The 21,344-nt window shown below is 39.7% G+C and overlaps 1 protein-coding gene across 12 annotated transcripts in view; it reads left to right on the forward strand.

Moving 5' to 3' along the window:
- Nucleotides 1–21,344, forward strand: part of OXR1 (oxidation resistance 1) — a 244,602-nt gene that overhangs the window by 157,175 nt on the left and 66,083 nt on the right. For 2 of the 12 annotated variants that reach the window (XM_031591123.2, XM_090137903.1), the window contains exon 1: nt 18,338–18,586. The exons of 6 other annotated variants lie outside the window; for them this stretch is intronic. In XM_031591123.2, the coding sequence (XP_031446983.1) occupies nt 18,433–18,586 (154 nt within the window). In that variant the 5' untranslated portion in view covers nt 18,338–18,432. Of the gene's footprint in view, nt 1–18,337; nt 18,587–19,160; nt 19,183–20,423; nt 20,541–21,344 lie in introns of those variants that run through there. 4 more of the 12 variants (XM_090137898.1, XM_031591126.2, XM_090137902.1 and 1 more) reach the window with 4 other exon arrangements.

Here is a 21,344-nt window from a genome sequence, read left to right on the forward strand (position 1 = left end):
CTTGCCTGCGGTGTATCAGAATTTTCCACAGTGACAGTCTGATGCCAGAATTGAGTCCAAATGGAGTCAGAGATGAACCTGCCAATCTGTCTGTGTGTGGCAGAAATACTTAGCTGCACCTTTTGCTAAGGAAATTAGAAATATTTTTTTTCTGAATTATCATAAGTAATTGATTGATAATGTTATGTCCTTAGAATATGCTTAGGCTTTGATAAACAATTGCTACTTTAAAGCCAAGTAGATAACAAATATGTAACATCTGATTTACTAGATGTTTGTGTGTGTGTAATGTTGCCTTATATAACAAGCACTCTTTGTGTTTCACCCTCACTGATGTCTGGTTTTGGGACGGTTATCCTATGCAGGGCATTAGCTTCAGGGTCTTCTTTTCTTCAGTAGCTTAGAAATATGGTTTTAAAGCTGAAGACTGAAGACTGTTCTTTTTGAAAATGATTGCGAACAATATCATTTGCTGGTCTTTGAGGAGGAGGAAAAAAGAGGAAAGAAGTATTTTTTTTAAAAAAGGGACCACTGTGCAATTTGAGGAAAACTGAAAAGACACTGTTGGCCTACATTGCAAACGTGTCCCTAAATAAAATCATAAGCACTTTAAGGTTTTGGCCCACATGGTAGAGCAGGAACGAAAAATGAAACCACTCCAGAAGAATGGAATTTGATTCCCTTTTTGCTTTGTTTGCTATGTCCACACTTAGTACAAACTCCACATCAGATGTGACATTTGTGGAACTTTTTTTTATGAAGCAGTGAAAAAAATGAAGCTTATGGAAGCGGGGGGGGCTCTGTAATTTTTCCCCACCACTTAGTGCTGTAACATGGCTTCAACCACATTCATTGCAGTTGGAAAGGACTGAGATTTGTCCTTCCTACTGAAACTCAGGAAGCTTCAGAGATTTTTTTCTCCTGTTTTACAGGCCATGAACTGGCAGCCCTGGTGCTGTGGCATAGGAATTTCCAATAAATTCCTTTGTATCAGTAACAAAAAGAAACTTCTAGCTAGGTCCCCTTCACAGCTGAGTGGGAACCTCAGCTGCATAGCATGTCTGGAACTTAGCAGAGTTCCCAAAACACATCTTAGCTTGGCCACAGTTTTCCTTAGGTCTTCCATTCTGGGGGCTTTTCTCTTTGCCTGTCCCTTTCTAAGGGGATAAAAGAACATCTCTTCTGAAGTGTAAAATAATTGCTCAGCATTTTTGAAGAAGAAAATTTTACATCCAATGAAGAAATAAGCATTTATATTTCTATTTCTTTTTAAAATTTTTTTGTTTTAAATCCTCTGCAAGATTTGTTGCAAAGTGTGAGTATGACCTGGTTGGAAATACACAGTTCTGGATGGTTATTCCCAAGGAGTTCCTCATTTTACGTTGACAGCAAGATTTGATTTGTCTCCTGTGTGGCTGCAAGGAGAGATTCCCAGATGTGGATATGACCTACAGGAAAATTTTAAAGAATGTCCAAAATTCTTTTCACTTTTTCAGTTCTTCCTTCACAGAAGTGATAATACATTTTTATGTATATGGAAGATATTCATTTATTTATCCAAGCAATCTTTCACAATCCCTTCATACCCTTCAGGAGGGTGAGAGCAAACCATACTGCCTCTAGGTTGAAGAGTTGCCCAAGAGAAGGCATGGCAGTCTAAGTTTCATGACAAAAGAATAGGAAAAAAAAAAAGGGATTGTGGTCCTTGGCTATCTACCACTAAGTTTTCATAGTTGACTGAGAAGAGCAAGTCATGGTATGACTTGCAGCTTTCCTATGTTGTGTTAAGTACTAGGTTAAGTGATGTACAAGCATTTGAACATTCTTTTCAGGTTTCACTGTTGTTTCCATCTATGACATATTTGTTTCTGGTGATGGGATACTCCCTCTAAAGCTCAGCCGTTTGCGAGACACAGGATTTCCCAATGAGGAATTGGGAGTATTATTCCATCATCAGAAGTCTATGGGAATGATAGATTAGTGCCAAGGGTTGGATCGGGATTTTTCCTAAGTATTTCTTGTGATACTGGCTGGAGGAAACTTTCAGCTCAGTTTCTCTGTCCTTGCTTTCCAGTTCCCCTTCTATTAAGAAGTACGGATGGAAGTCAGGAGGAAGGGGCCTCTTTGTGGCTGTGGATATGTGCTTTCATCATTCATCTGCTGCAACTAGGATTGCATCATCCAGCATACATTGGCTCCTGCAAAGAAAGATAGTAGGAATAATTGCTGTAATAAAGAGAGACATCACTGGGTGGCTGGACACATTGATCTCTTGAGGTCCCTTCTGATCCCTGCAATTCTGTGATTCTGTGATCACTTCTGCTACTAAGTATTTCAAAATCTAAAATCTCATCTTAAAATGTAAGATGCCATGAAAATATGCTGTATTATGTTACATCACATGGTGAGATTTCTTCTTCTTTATTTGTCCTTATCTCTTTATCATTTTTGTTTTCTTACAATTTCTTCATTCTTATTCCAGTGGGCATGTACAGTATCACAGCAATGCCTGAAGAGCTGGTTATATCATGTGAACAAAAACTTGCTTCAGGTAATATGTAGCTTTTTAAGTGAACCAGAAAAAAAGAGAAGGGAAAAAGAAAATGTATTTTTTGGTGCTGAGGTGAGGCAGAATACATGCCTGTGGTTACAAAGGAAGAGTCAAAGGTTGAGCTGAGAGCTCCAGTAAAATAAGAAGAATTGCTGTTAGTCTCCCCGCAGTAGGAGATGTTGTTTGTGAGAAGAGCCTGACCCACTGGTGGCTCCCTGTGTGTTGTTTCCTGGAGGTCACCTTCCCCTGCTCCAGTAGTGCCATCAAAAACAGAAGTGGGGAGAGAATATGAACTGCTGTGAGCAAACCCTTCATTTGCACTAAGACAGGCCTTGCAAATGAGTAATAAAAACTGCACAGACATACTTCCTTTCCTCTCTGCTACTGTAACTGTGCCAATACCTCTGCTACTCCCCTACAGGATTTCATGGTTTGTGACATTTTGTTTATAATGAGGGAACCACAAACTGATTGAGAAGGAGGTCTTTTTGATAGTCTATCACTTTTTTCTTAAGTCTCCATTCTCTAATATTTGTGATTTCAGTGCTGTGGATTTTCAGTCAGTGAATTTCCATTCCTTAAAGACTTGTTACATTCTCCTCCTTTTTGTCTGCCCAGAACTAGGTTTTCCTACTTATGTATAAACGGAAGTTTGTGAGCTATTGGTTAGAATCCACCATGGAGATGCTGGAAATAAAGTAGCAGCCAACTGGAGTTTCAGTGCCTCTGGACACAGATCTGTGCACCAAAAAAAGAGGAAGAAGAAACAAAAATGAAAGAACAAAAATGTAAGACCTCCTACACTCCAAACTACACTACAAAGATAAATGTGAACCTTAAAGTCCACTGTATGGCCGCTTGCAAAGCAGCCAGCCCATTCTAATAGCCTCATACTAGCATTATTTACTTGCAGAATTTCTGCTATTAAAAATTTTGCATGGGAACCAGTAGCAAGATAAAATTTTGAATAGATAACTACTGGAACAGTAGTTCCAGTTCTTTTAAACAAAATTTGACAAAATGTACTATATTTAGACTTGTACTTTTCCACTGTCAAAGCCATGCATCTCAAACCTCTGCAGAATGTCCTCAGGGAGACACACATTTCTGTCATAAGGAGGCAAGAAAAGGTGTGTCTGGCATTAACAAATCTTGATCAAATGCTGTAGTTTAGTTCTTCCGCGTGCTGGGTTTGCTCTGAAAGCAGTTAACAAGAAGAGAATGTTCCCCTTTTATGTTTTTCTTGATTAACCCTTTACTAGCCAGTATATTCATCTTTGGAAATAAAATTATGAAGTGGAATAAGAAAAGCAAATTGCAGGACTTGAAAGTAGCACTGGTGGGTTTCTGCTGTAACATTTCTTCTCCCTGCTTTGTGCTTTCCAGTGCAGTCTGAATTGTGTGTGATTCTGTGTTGGGCCTGTGGGTCCCTTACATGATATCCTGTGATTCTGTGATTGATATACTCCACTCTGCTCGTCAGACAGCCTCCCTCAAATGCAAAGCTGTGTTGGGATTGTGACCCAAGAAGCCAGAAGAAACTGGTCTAAGCATCTATTTCATTTTTGACCATGCCCATTATTAGATTAATGTGCCTTGGAGTTAAGCCATTATATCAGTGCCTTCTCTAATCAAGTACTTCTGTACTGGATGACTTTGCTGGTGTGATACTGGCCTTTGGAGGATTTGCAAGGATATGATTTGTAAAGCTAACACTCAGCAGTGCAAGAGAGAGGTCAGCAAGATCTTTTCCTGTACATATAAGGAATTCTGGAGTGTGTGAATCATAATACTGTGTACTTTCTATGGAAAATCGTGTCAGATGTGGGTAAAAAAATTGCTTCCCTTATAAATGTTGTCCTGCAGAAAAATAGCCATGGATTATAATGGCAGATACAACCTTAAATCTTCCTTCTTTTTGCCAAACCTTCTTGACAGTAAAAAAAGAAGGCCACAGAACTCCTTTTCTTTCTGAAGAAGTTTGTGAGTAGAACAGTTCTTAGATTCTTTCAACTACTGTCCCCACTGAACTAGTCGGTACGCAGTTCTTCCTACTGAAAGGGAACAAGTATTTAAGAAAAGCAGCCATTAGAGATGCTATTTGATACTAAGCTAATATACACTTTTTAAAGTGTCTTCTCAATGCAGCTTCAGGCACTTTATGCATATCCATATCATCAGCTGTACAGAGCTATTAGTAGTAGTTCAGAGTGGTTACATGTGAAAAGAGACTGTTCTCATCAATATGGATATCAAAGATAAGAAAGGAAAAATGGTAAAGCTCTTTTAACTGACAGTGGTATTTTCAAGGGGTTACATAAAGAAGAAGATTCCCAAGCAGGCAGTTCACAATTTGTTTATTGTCATACATGAAAATACTTTGTCACTTACTGTCTCTGCTGAATTCTTGCTGTGTTAGTTTGATCAGTTTCTATAGAAATTAAATGTTCTCTCTTCAACGCAGCAGGAACTCAGGTTCTACTTATGAGATGCTCTCTTTTCACTGAATCCACCACATTTTCATTACAGAACCAGCTCACTGAACATAGATACCTTAGATAAGTACAGTGGCATTAGTTTGAAACTTTCATATGTTTTATGTAAGTGAAGTCATGAAAGAGAACAAACAGATTCAATTGCATGCTACTTGGTTGTAAGCAGTGAAGTGGTTCACAGGATCATCCACTTCTAACTAGTGGAAGGAGAATTTATTTCACTTACTAAGAGCTGATTGCTGAAATTCACTTCTACTTTCCTCTCCTAAAAGTTTATCACTATCCGTAACAGTGAGTAAATGTAAAGAGCAGTATCTGAAATAAATGTAGGTGTGGTGGCTGCCTGTTGGTAAGAAAGAACAAAGGAAGAAAATAACCTGAAATGGTTTGGAGATCAAACTTATGGAGCTATATGGAGTTAGTCTAAGACCACTATTTGGATTCTTTTGTTGAAGTGTGAGTTCTTTTGGAAAACAAAAAGCAAAGATCTCACAAGCAAGCACTTTTGAGCACTAGTGATCAGTCTGAAGAAGAAAAGAAATTAAAAAAATCCAGCTTTCTGACATCTAGATAAACAAAAGATTTTCTGGTTGCCTTTTGACAGCAGGGCACACTGGCTAACATGGCCAGTCTGTGTCTCAGATCTTCTTCAAGATTCTAATTCATAATTAAAAAAATAAATAATTTTGGAGGAGCATTTCATTTAAAGAGGAGTGACAGAGAATGTGGTGATACTAGCATCTCTGAACATATTAACAAAATGGAAAAATGAATTTTGGAGAATGAAAGGACAGTCCTGCTGTGCAATAGAACAAAGCAGTAACAACTTTCCTTTTAATATTTCTAAGATTTTTTTTAACCTCAAATGATGCAAAATGCTTTCGTAAAATGCAGGAGGCATAGCAGACCACAAAATTGAGCAAGATTTTGCTATCTGCAGTATGCCACTGCATTCTGCCCTCTGAGATCTAATTACTTATTTCAAAAGACCGGTGTGACTCTGGAAGCTTCACACAATTTCTATTCCTAATTCTTTTTCATTAGGATGATAATAGTGATAAGTGAAGAAATACTTTGCTATCCAAACAAGTGGAAAAGCATTAAAACAGTCAAAACACTGCTGCAGATAGCGAATGTGTCATAAACTGTGTTTCAAAGCACAGAACAGCCAACCACTGAGTAGGGCTGGTTTGTTTACTGAAACACCATTGCCCTGAGTCAGACTGGCTTACAAAACAGGAAGACAGCTTCCACATCCAGACCATTTTGGATATACTTTGTCAAGGGTAGCATTTAGCTACAGTGAGCACAGGCCATTACTTTGGTCCTGAAGTTTCTATAATATCATCACTGAAGTCCTACTCTCTGTTAATCCATTCAGCAAAAGTATTTTCTGTGCATCTGCCAAACCAATCATCCAGTGCCCTGCAGCACTTCAGGCTTGTTTTGCAGGCTTACGTGCAGTCTGTGTAGGAAGGGTGGGAATGTTTATGGTGCCAGCAAATCCTTGTGGCATCTACTGTGAGTAACCTTGGAAACAGAATGCTGTGGCTTGTGCTCCCTGATGTCATCACTCCTATTAAAAGTAATATTAAATGTTTAGTCTGTTGAGAAATTGTGATTTTTAATGTGGTGTCCACAGGTTATAATTGACCTCAGTCTTTATGTTCACGTAAGTAAACACTGCATGCATGAAGAGCATATACAGCACACTTTATACATTGAGACTTTCTGCTACCTCGTATTCTACCTGCTGGCTTCTGTATGTAATAGCAAAGCTACTAATCCTCATAGAAATTAAGTAAAGGCTGATAGTATACAATAACAGAATTGCTACATATCTTGTTTGAATGAATACTGTTTTTCTGTGACTTATGAAACCAAGGACATTAGATAATAAAAGTATAACAGTTTGAAATAAAAGTGAAATGCCAGGAGAGGAGTCCTTATGTAGACAATGCTGAATATAAATTATGTAGTAAAAAGCCTGGAAACTTCATGGTATTGAGGATAAAAATCTATAAGAGGAACATACCTTAATTTAAAAATTGCCCATTACATGTAAATTGAAAATGTACATCATATGAGAACAAGTGGTATGCTTACATTTAAAAAAATATATGGATACACTTATTCAAGCTTCTGGCAGTTGAATTTTTATATACACAAAGAAATACAATTCTATTAAAAAGACAATCAGTCAAATAAGAAAGGACATGCAGAATAGAAAAAAAAAAAAAAAAAAAGTACAATATTCTTAATCTAGAAGACAAGGGAAGCATGGAAGATAATAAAAGGTTATAATACTTGGAAATAAGTGGCTACTATGCATACACTTGTCTGTGTTTGGCCAAGGAAAACTAATGGTTCCTAATGTTCTGTGTTGTCCATCAACAGCAAAGTTATTCTTTCCCTCTGATGGTATTTGAAAAATATTTTAGCTTAGTCTTGTACAATTAGGACATGTATGTCTTATTAAAGGACTAAATAACAAAGTTGTAAGTATTCAGCATGCAAATCTTTGGTTTTGCTGCTGCTGCCTTTTGGTGAAGCATCATCTTCTACTAAGTCCTGTATAAGAAGTTAGACTGTTACACTTGATGACAGTCTGTGTCCAGGTTAATTTTTGTTCCTGCTTGTTATGGTCTTTTCTCAGTATCACTCTTGTCTGCAATCCACTTAATCCCTCAGTCACAGTTCTTCCATTCCTTACAATAACTTTCCATGACAGTGAATGTTATTTTGGATTGCTAAACTAAAATAAAAAAATAAAATAAGATTGTTCTTTCTAAAAGGTTTGAATTCCATAGATTCACTTTATTTTTTTCAAAACCAAAGAATTACCTACTGTGTATGTGCATGTGGATGAAAAATGCTGTGGATCTCCTGTGCCAACTATTTGTATTACAGACTGCAAAGCAGCATCTGCAAAGTGTGGACATGCTCCTCTCCCTGGCTGCCAACAAGCAGGGCAGGGCAGCTGCCCCAGCCCAGATGGATATTTGTTAGGTTAAATCTGAAACTGCTCTAAGATCCATTCTCTGCCCTTTCAGAGTTGCAGACTTCTTCTCAGGCTGTCTATGGCCACTAAAATACCTAGAATGTTTGGCAAAATCTGGTCGTTGCCTGTCAGTTCATTCTTTTTTCCAAATTTGCTTTACTGTGTAGAAGTACAAATTCTGAGCCCTTCGTGCACAGATGTTTAAAAATTTCTTGTATTTGTGTTCTTTTCCATACAAGTTCCTGACTTTGTTAATGAGTTACCAACATTGGCAGTGGATGGGTGACATTTCCAGTTAACTGTCTAAGGTAACCTAGAAGCCACGCCAACTTCTGTACTCTTCACGACACATGAAGGCCAAGTAATAGTTTTTCTCTTTGTGCTTCAACATCTGCTACAGTTGAGGTGTCTTGTCTGTCACTCAGTCCCCAGACTGATTGTTCTGAGTTTCTTTGATTTGCATAGGTCGTTTCCTCCACACTGTGAATGACCAAAGAAAAGAACTTGTGGAGGACTTTTCCTGGTTCCAGAGCAGTGTCATGGCATCAGAATGGTTGGGCAGGATGAGATCAAATAATGCTTTACTCACATCCAGCTCAGTGTCTTGTTTCCCACCATGCCTGGCAGCAGATAATTAGGGAAAGAATACACGAGAGAACGAGTGTGGAATGACACTTTACCAGTATTTCTTCCAAACTTTAGGGAGTCTGTGTGCAGGGACTTCCAAAAGCCAGAGTCCGTATTGTTATTTTTGTACTTAATGGTTCGTGAAGGACTTTCTATGAATTTTCATAACTACTTTCTGAATCATTCATACTTTTGGCACACACAGTGTCCTGTGGTAAATGAATTCTGTGATTCAATTATTTTGTATGACAAAATATTTCCTTTTCTTTAAATCTTATGCCATTTAATTTAATTGGGTGCCCATAGTTCTTACTGTGGGAGAGAAAGGGTACAAAAATTTTCTTGGAGTTTTTTTCTACTTACCTACTTCGTATTTTTCTCCACTTTCCAACGTAGCATCTTGACACGTCTTGCACTTTTCTGCACAGTTTCTAAGTACATTGTATCTTCTTTGAGACAGAGTTTTTTGTATTCATGAAAAGAATTTATAGTTGTGTAACACTATATTTTTCTAATAGTCATTTTATTTATATTTCATATTTATTTTGATTTTGAGATTTCTGCTGACATTTTAATAAATTTGTTTTTGATAATATTTCATTTTAAAGCTTGTCCTCATGTGTATGTAAACATAGTCATGCACTCAGAAGAAAAATGTCTTTACATTTATCAGCAGCTATTTTCAACCACCATTTTATTTATGAACTGTATGATGAAATATTTTTTTTATTCTTTTCAGGAGATTTGACTTTACTGTATAACTGTATATCATCAACAAATTCCATCACTTTCTTGTTCTTTCCTCCTTGCCTAAAAATTAACGAGTTGGAAAGCATGGATCTCTGTTGGGCTACCATGATAATTTTTCTTCCTCTGCTGGGAAATCTAAGCTCTTGCTAACTTAACTTTAGAGGATATTAAAACATGAGCCCTCTCATCCTACAACATCTTTGTTTCCTTGGTGAGAGACTTTGGAAAGCTTTCTAGGAATATGAATATACTGTTATCAACTGATATTCATATCCACTTATTCTTTCAGTACTTCAAAGAAAAGCAATGACTTCATAAACCAAGACTTAAAACTTCTGTTGATACTTTGCTATTGCACTAATCCAGATGTCTAATCATTATATTACAATTTAATTTCTTCATGAAGTCTTGAGTAACACCAGAGGCTCTTCACTACTACCTAGTCTACCAAAGCTTTCTCTGCAAAGAAAGGAAAATTAGTGCTGCTCTAAAACAAGTCTAAAATCTTAGTTTTAGTTCTGTTTGTTCAGGCTCCTAATAAAGATGATACTTAATTACAGCAGTAAAGAGTATATCAGCACTGGTGAACTTCAAAATGAACAGCTGTAATTTTAGTGCTTGATGGAGACAGATAAGAAAGAACTTAGTGGCATATTTAGTACTCCATATTGAAGAACTGAATCAGATGGTGATGTGTATGGTTACTATTAAAAATTAAACAATTGCATTTTATGCAGAGTGAAACTGACTTTTATGGCCCCAGTTTCCTGCAATAGATCAGCATCTCAGCACTTGATTTCTGCACCTCATTTCTGCAGCAGTGCACCGTGCCCAGTAACAGTGCAATGGTTAGCTGGGCCAACCATTCCAATTTGTGGAACAAAAATGAGAAGTTGTACAGTAGTACAGTTAGGACACTGTGCTGGTATACCACACCTTTCTTCAGTGAGCTGCTGTTCTGAGACGTAGCCAGTACACGACCTCAACATCGTAATAGCAGAAACTTGGGAGGCAAGTTACATCAATGTTCTAATCTCTCATTTTTTCTTTTGGGTTTAGTAAGAAAACAAAACAAAGCTGAAAAATAGGTTTTTTTAATCCCTTCTATTTTTTGGCACCAGCTTCCCATTCACTGAGGTTCATTGGCCTTACTGAGGTTCATGGCCAAAACCTTGCTTGAAACTAGGCTGAAATTCATTAGTATTAGAAACTACAGCTGAGAGAAATAAGTGTTTGATTTCTGCAAAACACAGCAACTGTTTCCTTGATAAGAAGCACTCTGCTAGCACTTCACATGTAACTTCCGTGAGCCAAATAATGTACTAATTCTAAGTCTTGATCCTCAGTAAAGTTAAAAACCTTGACAGGTAACCATTAATTATCTATCAAAACAATTGTACTTCTTTGGGATTTTGTGAACAACGTGTGTACACAATAATCCTCAATCCTCAGATGAAATACAAGGAAGACAGTGAGACATGCCATTAGGCATTCTGGATGAAGCCTGCAGATGAGCCCATCCAAGCAAATAGAAGGAAATTAATCAGAAGCAAACAGGATCTGTTAAGCTGTGTATGTGCACAGGTTCTTAATGTTGTATACAGCATTGCAGTGAAATGTGGCTGAATGAAAGAGAGAAAACACTGCAAATCATCTCTGGGGGAAACTGACAGTAATCAAGGACAAGATATTAAGGAGTGAGGGAGAGAAGAGAGTAATGTAAAGCTGTGAAATGTTGTTGGCTGCAACAAGTAATGTGTATAAAATAGTTTCTTAATTCAGAGATAATACAGTAATGGACAGCTTCCAAATGATTTATCTAGCTAAAAGCAAAGTATCTGATTTTTCAGGATAAATTGTAGCCATTGACCCCAAAAGGACAGAGTGAATAAGCTCTGCAGGTTTTATACATGATATTATCAGAGCAAATGAATCAGGCATATGCTTGTGATATGGTGCTAATGGGGGAGGGACAGAGAGAGAGCAGATGTTGCTTAAGAGGGAAGATTTAACGAGGAAGAAAAAGCAGAACTTCCTCCTACTGAGATCAACATACTCCTTCTTGTGTTTCATTCAAAAGAATATTTCAGGAATGTCCTGCACGGATTTATATGGCTCAGGAAAAGGTATGTACAGGAGACTTCCATGTACTGACTTTACTTAAGGAAAAGATCAATAAAAAACAACAAAAATACCAGGTGACAAAGAATGGAATGGAATTCACTCTTTTTCAACTAATACTTAATCTTAAAATGTACTGCCAAAGCAGGAGCAAGTAAAAAAGAGAATCAGTAGCTCTTATTACTGGAATAAAATTGCAGCCAGAAGGATCAGCTGTTGCCATTAGCCTTATTCAGGTTCCTGATAATATCTGATGATATTTTTGGCCCATTTATCTCAAGAATATCATTCTACTTCAGATGGCATTCCCACTTAGAACTGGCGTTATGAAGATGTTAATCAGCTGTTCTTAACTCCAGGTTTCTGAGCAGAAACATTTTGTTCAGATTCATGGAAAGGATCCCTTTATCTCTTTGTATCTTGTGTATAAAGGTTGCAATTCAGAATCTAGAACTAAAAGCAGAATCTCTTCTGCATTGGAAACTGATCTAGTGCCAAATGAATATAATGTGAGTATGTGATGAGCAGTCAATTATATCTTCAGACAGACAGAACCTTTTCATTACTTCAGCTATTGACGTGAGGTTTTTCCCCCCAAGGCAGGAGTCTGGCTTTCTAAAATATGTGGATCTTGCTATGAATACGTAAAATACAGCTGGTCATGAGGTGACAAAACACTGATTTTAAAGCAGACATTTTTTATGAATCCATGATTTGATTTGAAATCTTGGTTTTATTGAGATTGCTTACCCTTCAGAAATGGCATGCTATGGAACTGAGCTTTGACAACAGTATCCTACCAGTGGGACATTTTAGGTTATTATGAACCAATCTAAAAGTGAAAAGAGGCCTGTGGAGAGTTGGAATCTGTTTCTATTGTTTCTGAACAAGTATCAGCAACCTCCTTATGGGGGCAGAGTCCATTAACAACATGATAAGCATTTAATGATTGTTAAGGATAGAATAGTTAGAGTTGTTCTGCAAAAAGCAAAAGAATGTTAAGCCTTTCTGGCTAAGATTCAGTATCTGGTGAATAATCAATTTTCTGATCCGCTTTCATAAACAACATTTATCATTTTAATAGTTCATGTGTCTATGGAGGATGAGATTACCTAGTAAATGTACTACGGAGTCATCAATTATATTGTTAGTGTTTTCCACATCCAGTTTCAAAACACATGATGAAAGAAGAAAGAGTCAGTAAGATGATAACATGAAGATGGGGAGACATCTGTGTCTACAGAAAATTAACTTTGTTCAGCTAGTGTTCTACCTGGTGAGCTTCCTTAAACTGCATTGATGCCTGCATATGCATGCGTGTGCATGCATCTCTCTTAAGGTCTGCATCAATTTTTATAAAATTCCCTGAACAGTACAGAAGGTTCCCTTCATTATAAGCTCTTATTGACCGAGTAAGTATGAACTGAAGATCTGGAGGTCACTTTCTGTTTATTTGATATGGTAGCCTATGTACACAGCTGTGTAATTGCACTTGAAACTGAAGTTCTGCCATAAACTTGGAAAAGTCCCAACAAGATCTGCATTTGTCCTCAGGGACAAATTTGAGAACTTCCATGTTTGTATCTTTGATATTCTAACATATGCTGATATATTTTATTGTAGAACAGACCATTTCTGCATCCGAGCATACATAATATTCTTTGGGAAAATAAGGAAAGTATAGATTTAGTTTTAGAATACACATTCTCGTAGTGCTAAATGCCACATAATTGGAGTTGGATAGTGACTATGGGATATAATTTTTCAGGGAAGGTAATTAACTGAAGGAAACAAAGGTTGTTATTTACCTAAATATGTGAAAATTCAGTCCACATACAACTGAAATTCGTTGATCCCAAAAGCATCAAAAATTGTGGAATACTTCTGAAATCTGATCAAACTATTTTGAAAGATGAAACTAAGCATATATTATGGAGTAAAATACACTCATTCATTTTATGTTTATTTCTATTGATTTTCATATTCTTAATATAAATTTTCATCACTATGATATGTATGCCAATATAGGGGATTTAAATATGACTACAAAAGCAAAAGTTGCTCTCCCCTCAGAGGTTCCTGTAAGAATGCAAAAGGACTTGTTGGGCTGCCCTAAGTATAAATAGTCTGACTTGAATAGCCTAACAAGCAAAGACATGCACAACTGTTGTAGCCACAATACAGACAAAGGTCAAGTAGGTCGGATGGTGCAGCTGGACTTTTTAAAACTTTTTAGATTTGATAAGACAAAAAACTAAACACAAAGGATGTTATGATACTTACATGTCATGAAATGAAATGTAAGGAGCAGTGCTTAAGACTGGGGGCTTTGGTGCTGAAGTGCATTGTAGGGTGAGGCTGAGGTGCTATCTAGATGTTCTCCTCAGCCTGGAGAAACCTCATGTCTAGTTGTGGTACCTTCATTATATAGCTTCTATAAAAAGAAACGAAAGCCTTACTGAAAGTGATTTGAATTACTTATAAAGTTGGAATTAGACTTAGTTTTCTACTGAGAAAGTGACTAATCTAAAAGAGAGGCTGTAGTGAAGTCCTGTCTTTTTCAGTGCTATTTCAGGAATAAGCAGATATATAAGCTATACTCGAAATACAGCAGCCTACAACAAAGGACTGCAAATTCCCTTGTTCCTCCTGCTTATTCTATCTTGTTCTTTCAGTGTTCCATTTCCTGTGGAACAATGATCAGCATCCATGGCTGAGGTAAAGACTGATCCCCCATTTCATTCTAATGTCATAAGGAGCTTGTTATAAAAAATGGAAGTATAGCCCTATCTTCTGAAGTCTGAGATTCCAGGTTTATAATTTCTGAAACTATTAGGTAGGTGATGAGAGCTGCCTTCTTGCTCAGCATCTAATCTCAGAGGAGAATGTAGTTTTGTGAAACCTTTATGGACAGACACCCCTAGCTGATGGTTCTCAGTAAATAACCTGCTTTTAATAGACTCCTTTACTTAGTGTCACCGACTGGTTATCTCTTTTCAATTTCTCCCAAGTTTATAGTAACACTGAACTTTGGAACTATTTGGACCTTCACAAAAATCAATTTGTGTAACCATTTTTACTTCTAGAACTATGTACTTTCATACTTCGTCATTCAAATTAAAGGGTTTAATAAGGAAATATGCCTGAGAATCTGGAAGTTCTGCATGCCTTAGTTCTAGTTCCTCCTTCAGTGACTGCATATTCATTCTGCATTGCTTTATCTTTCACTGAAACAACATTGGAAACAAAATGCAGTAGATTTTCTCTCTTAAGAGTTTATCTTTTGCACTAGAAAAAATCGATTCTTGCTTTACATTAGTTTTTAATGAAATCTGTTTTTAGTAAGAGAGAGGTTATGCTTTTATTCATGTTCTAATTCAAATCCCTAATTTAGCCATTCATTATAGGCTTTGCAACCATGTAAATGGATGGGATCTTGACCAGACATGGTAATTTAGAGGCAAACAGCCTCATCATAGCATCGAATGAGAATAGGTGCCTCCAGAACGAGTGATGAGGCATTTGGTTATGGCTGTCAAAATTACATAGTTGCATATAGGTTACTTATATACAAATACATATACAAACACTGGTTCTGACTGATTGCCAAATTACCAAAACCATGATTTTTCATCTCAGAAAGTATGCACAAATCTTGCTTCTTACAAGATAAAACAGAGGCTTTGTGTTAGTGCCTTCTGTCCTTTTGCCTGCAGCTTAGTAGTGCTAAAACTGTGGCAAGATGGAAAGCAAGAGGCCCATATCCTGTACACCAAGCATGTGAGTGGCTGAGACCTAAGGAAACTGCTCAGCATTTACTGGCATTTTGCCTGGATTTAGTTACTGCAATTAACAAAATATTATGAATGAATTTCCCAAGCAACGTATCTGTCCCCGGAGAAATTATATGTCAGTAACACTTGCTATGACATCATTTTTTAAAAAAAATTTTCTCCTTTAAAATACTTCTATATACAATTAATTCTACCTTCAGACTTTGAAAATATTTCTTTTCTTGTTGTGTTTTTATTTGATCAAAACTGATCCATGTTCTCATCCTTACGCTGTCAGTTCTCTTAGGATGCAGCTCAAGCAGCTGTCTGCTTTATGATATCTGCTTCCGTGAGTGTTTACACATAGCTGCAGCATGAACCAGATTTGGAGATCTAGCTGCTGATAATATTAACCCTGAGGAAAAAAAAATACAAACACAGATATGCTTAATTACTTTCCACTAAACTAAAAGATATTTTTAAGTGGATCATTTTTACTGTACAGTTAACACACCAGCCAAATGGATGCTGGTGCTTACACTAATAGCGGCAGGGGGGATTGGAGATTCATGATCCTTCCAACCCAGGCCATTCTGTGATTCTGTGATAGTGTGGTAACAGGCACAAACAATTGAGGGAAGGTAGAAACAGCTCATTCTTCTGGAGAGCCAGGTTTAAGGGATTGTAGAGTTAACAGAGATACACTTTCTGCACCAATACCACAGGCTAAAAAAATAATACTAAGGAGATGTCATTGTTGCACATTCAGAGATCAGATACAAAGTTCTTGTAGAAGTTCTTATTAGAACTTTGTATATTCAGAAAAATTCTGTTGTTTCTAGACACTGAGGACATAAAGGTAGCATGATGAAGAAATGTTGATCTGTAAAGATGTTCAAGATCAATCCAAGTGTAAAAATTATCATAAATATTAACAAAAATATTTACTTTTGGTTTAGTTTTATGACAAAAAGGGCATACGTTGCTCACGGAATAGGTCAATAGAAGGAAATATAATAACAGAGATGCATATGTGGCTATAATACTGGTGGACTAGCCAGCTCAAAGTTTCAGGCATCTGAGCACCAGTTTTAAGCTTATTTCTGGTGCAAAAACATTGGTATACTTTCTCTAACAATAGAATAAGCAGAGCAAAAGGCTGACTATAGTTTTTTCACTGCTGACAGTAGAAACACTGAAATGAAATGAAAACTAATTACCGTGTTTAGGGCAGGAGAAATCTGGTAGGCAGGATAGTTTATATACCAAACATCTAGTGGTACTTGGACCACGTAGTGCGTGACTCTGCAATTCCTGATTTATTCATCAATTCTGGAACTGACAGATCACACATTCATTTCTACTGGCAGGTTTTTCAGAGGAGGGCAAGGGGTGAGAGAGAGAGAGAGCTAATTCTGCTGAAAAATCATTTTAGTTCAGTGAAATGTTTTATTTGGGGAAAAATGAAAATGGAACGTTGTTATCTCCTGAGCAGGAACTGATTTTACTAGTAGAGGAGTTGATTTGAGTGTACCGTTTACATCAAGTAACCCTCAGAAATCAGCACTCCAAAATGCTGACGTTAAACTCTGATTTAATTGAGCAGCTGCTACAAGTGAATAGGAGTTGAGATAGCTCAGCACTTTGTTCCTCTGTTCTGCCTACACACAATAGACTTGGCTCAACAAGAGCATTTTTTATTAAACAATGCTTTCATTTGCAGCTAGATGTAGCATATAATTGCATCACGCTCTGACTGGAATATAAGAACATTAATTTACTGTTCTGTGTTCGTAACATCTATGGCACAGGTAGTAAATATAATAATCTTACTTCTGGCCTCACCGTCTGTAGAACACACATCTTAAGGCAGATGTCACTCCTGAAATTGAATGCAGGAGATACTTTTCTCTATTAAAGAAAAAAAAAAAAAAAAAAAAAATGCTGGAATATGTTCTAATTGGTGTGACTTCTTTAAATCTTGAAAGTTCCAAGAACTGTGTGCACAAAGAATGCAAATGTACAGATGAACACCACAAATCAAATGATATTTTCAAAAAGAAAGAAATATTTGTATATACACTATGTTAAGTTCTACTACAAGTCTGAAGTGGCTCCATGAGTTGAAAGGCTGAGTAAGGCCTCACAGTTCACCACCATGAATGCAGGGGCGACCTGTCTGGACCAGCACAGTGGTGGTTTCCCATGTGGCAGGAAAGTCTTGGAATACGACTGATCTAAGGCAAACCAGCAAAAGCATGTAGTGTGGCATCTGGTCTTGCTTTTGCAGTGGTGAAGTACCCTGACAATTACAGCTGTTAGAGGACTGCCCAGAGAGATGCCCCATCCCTGGAGGCCAGGTTGGATGGGGCCCTGAGCAGCCTGATCTGCAGCCCCCAGCTCACACGACAGGGTTGGAACTGGGTAGGCTTTAATGTTCCTTCCAACCCAAGCCGTTCTGTGATTCTGTGATCTCAGGGATCATTTTCATTCTCCTTAGCGAAGGGAAGCAGAGGTGTGAAAATTTAAAGTCAGCAGGAAGCTAACCAGCACATCACTGTACAGCAAAGAGGTTGCACAGCGTCTAACTAAACCCCTTGGACTGCAGATAAGTTCACAGGTACGCGCATGTATCTTGACGTTAAAAGGAAGCAGTGTCCCAAGTGTTCTGGCTACAAAAGTAGCAGAGATCCAGGCATCCGTTGCTCCTGCTTGTGGCTGCCAGCGGTCAGCTGTGGGGCGGGCAAACACCAGCCGGTCTGGGAGCGGATGGGACTCCGAGATCTGCCCGCCGTGCATCTGTGAAGAAACTCTGAGGCACGCGGGATGTGAAGTCACTTCGGGAGGCGCCCCGAGGGCCGGCATCCCGCGTCCTCCGGCTGAGGCGGCCGCCGCTCCCTCACGGCGCGGAGCTCCCGCGGGGCCGCACCTCCCAGCCCCGCGCTGGCGGCTCGGGCCCGCCCGCACCCGGCTCCGGCGGCGCCGCGGCTCCTTTAAATGGAGGCGGGGCCGAGCCCCGAAGTTTCCCCAAGTTGTGAAGCGGGGCCGGCGGGCGCGCGGAGCTGAGCGTGCGGGCTGGCGGTGGTCCCCGCGGCCGTCGGGAGCCCCTCCGCCATGGACTACCTCACCGCCTTCACCGGCAAGGGCGGCCGTCTGCTCCGCGGCACCGCCAGCCGCCTCTGGGCGGCCGTGCCCGGCGGCCTCCGCCAGGTCCGCTTCCAGGACGGCGTGAGCTGTGCGGTCCCGCAGCCGGCCGAGCCCGCGCCAGGTACCGGCGGGGACGGGGCCGGGGGCGGCCGGGCCGGCCGAGGGGCAGAGCCGCGCGCCCCGCCGAGCCGCGCCGCCTCCCTGCTGCCGCCCGGCGGCGGGGCCGGCCCGGAGCGCGGCCTGTCCGGAGCGGAGCGGGGCTCCGTCCCGGCACGGGTCCGGAACGCGGGAGGGAGGAGAGGCGGGCCGCGCGGTGCCGCCGCCGCGCTCGGAGCTTCGCCGGACGGGTGGCGGCACGGCGGCGCGGGCCGGCTGGGAGGCGTCCCGGGCGGGGGAAGGCGGCCGAGGGAGGCCGTGGGCCGCGGCCTGGCGCTGTCACACCGCCCGGCGGCCGCCTCAGCACCTGCCCCGGCGGGGCCGCCCGGCGCTGCGTTCCCGCGGGTCCTCGTGGCGCTGGCAGCGCTGTGGTATTGACTTTCGCTCACGCCTCCCACGCGCCTGCCCGGTAGTGCTGCTGATTGGGGCAGAAGCGGCTGCGGGACGGGCTCGCTCGCTTGTGCGCTCTCTCCTGCGCAGGCAGTTCCTGCTTTCCACGTGTTTCTGGGGAACTTGCAGAAGTACTTCAGAAAGATCAGAAGTAGTACAGCTGCCTTTCGGGTCAGTGAGGAAACAGCAAGTGACTTTTGTATTACTCTTCGGTCAAATCTTCCCCCTTTCTTCACCTGGCTGTAAGGGTATTGCATCCAGATTGGCCAGGTGTGCCGCAAGGAGCAGAGGTGTGGGCAGCGTGTGCACGCGGGTGTGGAGGCAGTCAGGGCTCCAGGGAGGTAATGCTACAGGCTGGGCTGAGGAAACAACCCGTGCCTTAGCTGGTGAAAGCAGTGTGTCTGGGGACTGCTTGGAAGGAAAGCTGTATAAAGCTGTTTGTGAAAATGTCTTTCAGAAGTCTGCAGGGTGGTTAACAATGAGTAGGAATCATATATTTAATTTCTGTGTCGAGCAGCTCTGTGTTAAGTGGATGATCACATGTTTATCGTAGTCTGTAAGTGGGACTGAAGTCAGATCTCTGTTGAATAGTAATGTTGAAGACCATTAAGTGTCATTGTTCCTTCAGCTACTTTGAATAAGTAAAACAACTTTTTTTTTTTTTTAAATGACAAGAAACAAGATCTTACTGCAACAGTTAAGTGTCTGTGCAGAGTGAGATGTAGATGATGCTGTCCTTCTGCTGTACAGAAAGGATCACAGGAGTCGAGCTATGTTTACAGTGCTACACTTTCTGCCTTATTTCTCCCCCATCTGAAGACATAACGGTGAGAAGAAGACAGCAAGGTATTTCAGCAATGAGATTAAAATACCCTGAATAAATCCTCCACAAACTGTTGAAGGCTCATTAACAGAGACTGCTAATATTCTTTTGTGGATGCAGAATGACAGTAAAACTCTTCAGGTGTCTTCAGTCAGTTTTAAGGCCAGGTGTTCAGCTGTTGAAAAGTCTGCAGCATCTCCTGTAATACATGATGACTTGGAGGAAGAAGCTCCTGTGGCTGTTTTTCCTCCTGCTCAGGAGCAAAGGATTAGTTTGGACTGTATCTTGATGTATTTCTTTTTTCCCTCTGGCTTTGAGCACGGAGTGTATTTCCCAAAATATTTGTATGGTGTAATATTTAATGTCAGCATTAGTGAAGGATGATTACTATTCTGAAATGCAAGATGGATTTTTGCATGCACAGAATCTGACATTCCTTTTTGACAGAAACATTCCTTGAGTTGTCCTAACCCAGGCAAAGCATGCTGTGTGAGGCAGTTAGATCTTTGCTCTCCATGCTGTCTTCTTCACAGGGCTTAGATCACTTAGAGACAGAAGCAAATTCTCATCAAATTTAGAATTTTTCCTGTAGCAAGTGTTTTGCTGGGCTTTGGAAACCACCTGTGCCGTGGTGGTGGTGTGCTGTGCTGTGAAGCTGTAGCAGCAGTTACAGTACTTAAAGGAGAGGTTGGATTTCAACTCAAAGGTGGGTACTGTGAACCTAACTTAAACCTTAATGGTAAATTCTAACTGTTCCAAGTGTTCTGTCTCTATGCAGTGTTCTGGATTCAGCCCTTCTACTCCTGCATTTTTTTTTTCCCTTGTAACTTTCTGATTGATCTCTTCAGTGCTTATTTTCTTCACATGGTTCAGTTATGACTGTGTGTTTTTTCTTAGAATAGTTCCTCCATACATAAGCTTATTCATACTTTCATGTGAAATGGACCAACCCTTGATTTTTGAAACAAATATATCTTTCTTTTCAATTCCTTTTATTTTTGCATCTTAAAGTATCTCAGTTTTGTTCATGTAATACTACTAAATCTGTATTTACTGTTTTCTTATTTGGCTTTGAGCATATGTAGTGCACTGTAAGATATCAAAGTTCAGGGAAGCAATTCTGGTCAAATACTGTATTTTAATAGATGTTGTGAGCCTGTATCCTCCTTCAGGTATGCACTGAACTGATTTTGTCCCTTCCTGGAAGGGAGAAAGGTGAGGTTGGGAGACTGAATAGTGCCCTAAGAGGCTGTAAACCTGTTAGACCAGTTCATGTTGTTTGTGTCATGCAACCATGCCAGTGAAGTAACTTTACAAATATATTCTGTCTTCTAATGAGTGTGTTAGAAGATTTAAAAAGAAAAAAAAAATGTAAAGAGAAACAAATTCTAGAGGAACTATCCAACTTTAAGACCAATGCTATCAGTAATTTCAGCATATACTTCCTTTCTGAGGCAGGAACAAACCATGTAAGTTTTACAATATTACTCCTAAAGATAGTCCATTGGTA

This window comes from Phasianus colchicus, chromosome 3 (genome assembly GCF_987193195.1).
Source record: "Phasianus colchicus chromosome 3, bPhaCol1.hap1.1, whole genome shotgun sequence".
Taxonomy (NCBI): Eukaryota; Metazoa; Chordata; class Aves; order Galliformes; family Phasianidae; genus Phasianus; species Phasianus colchicus.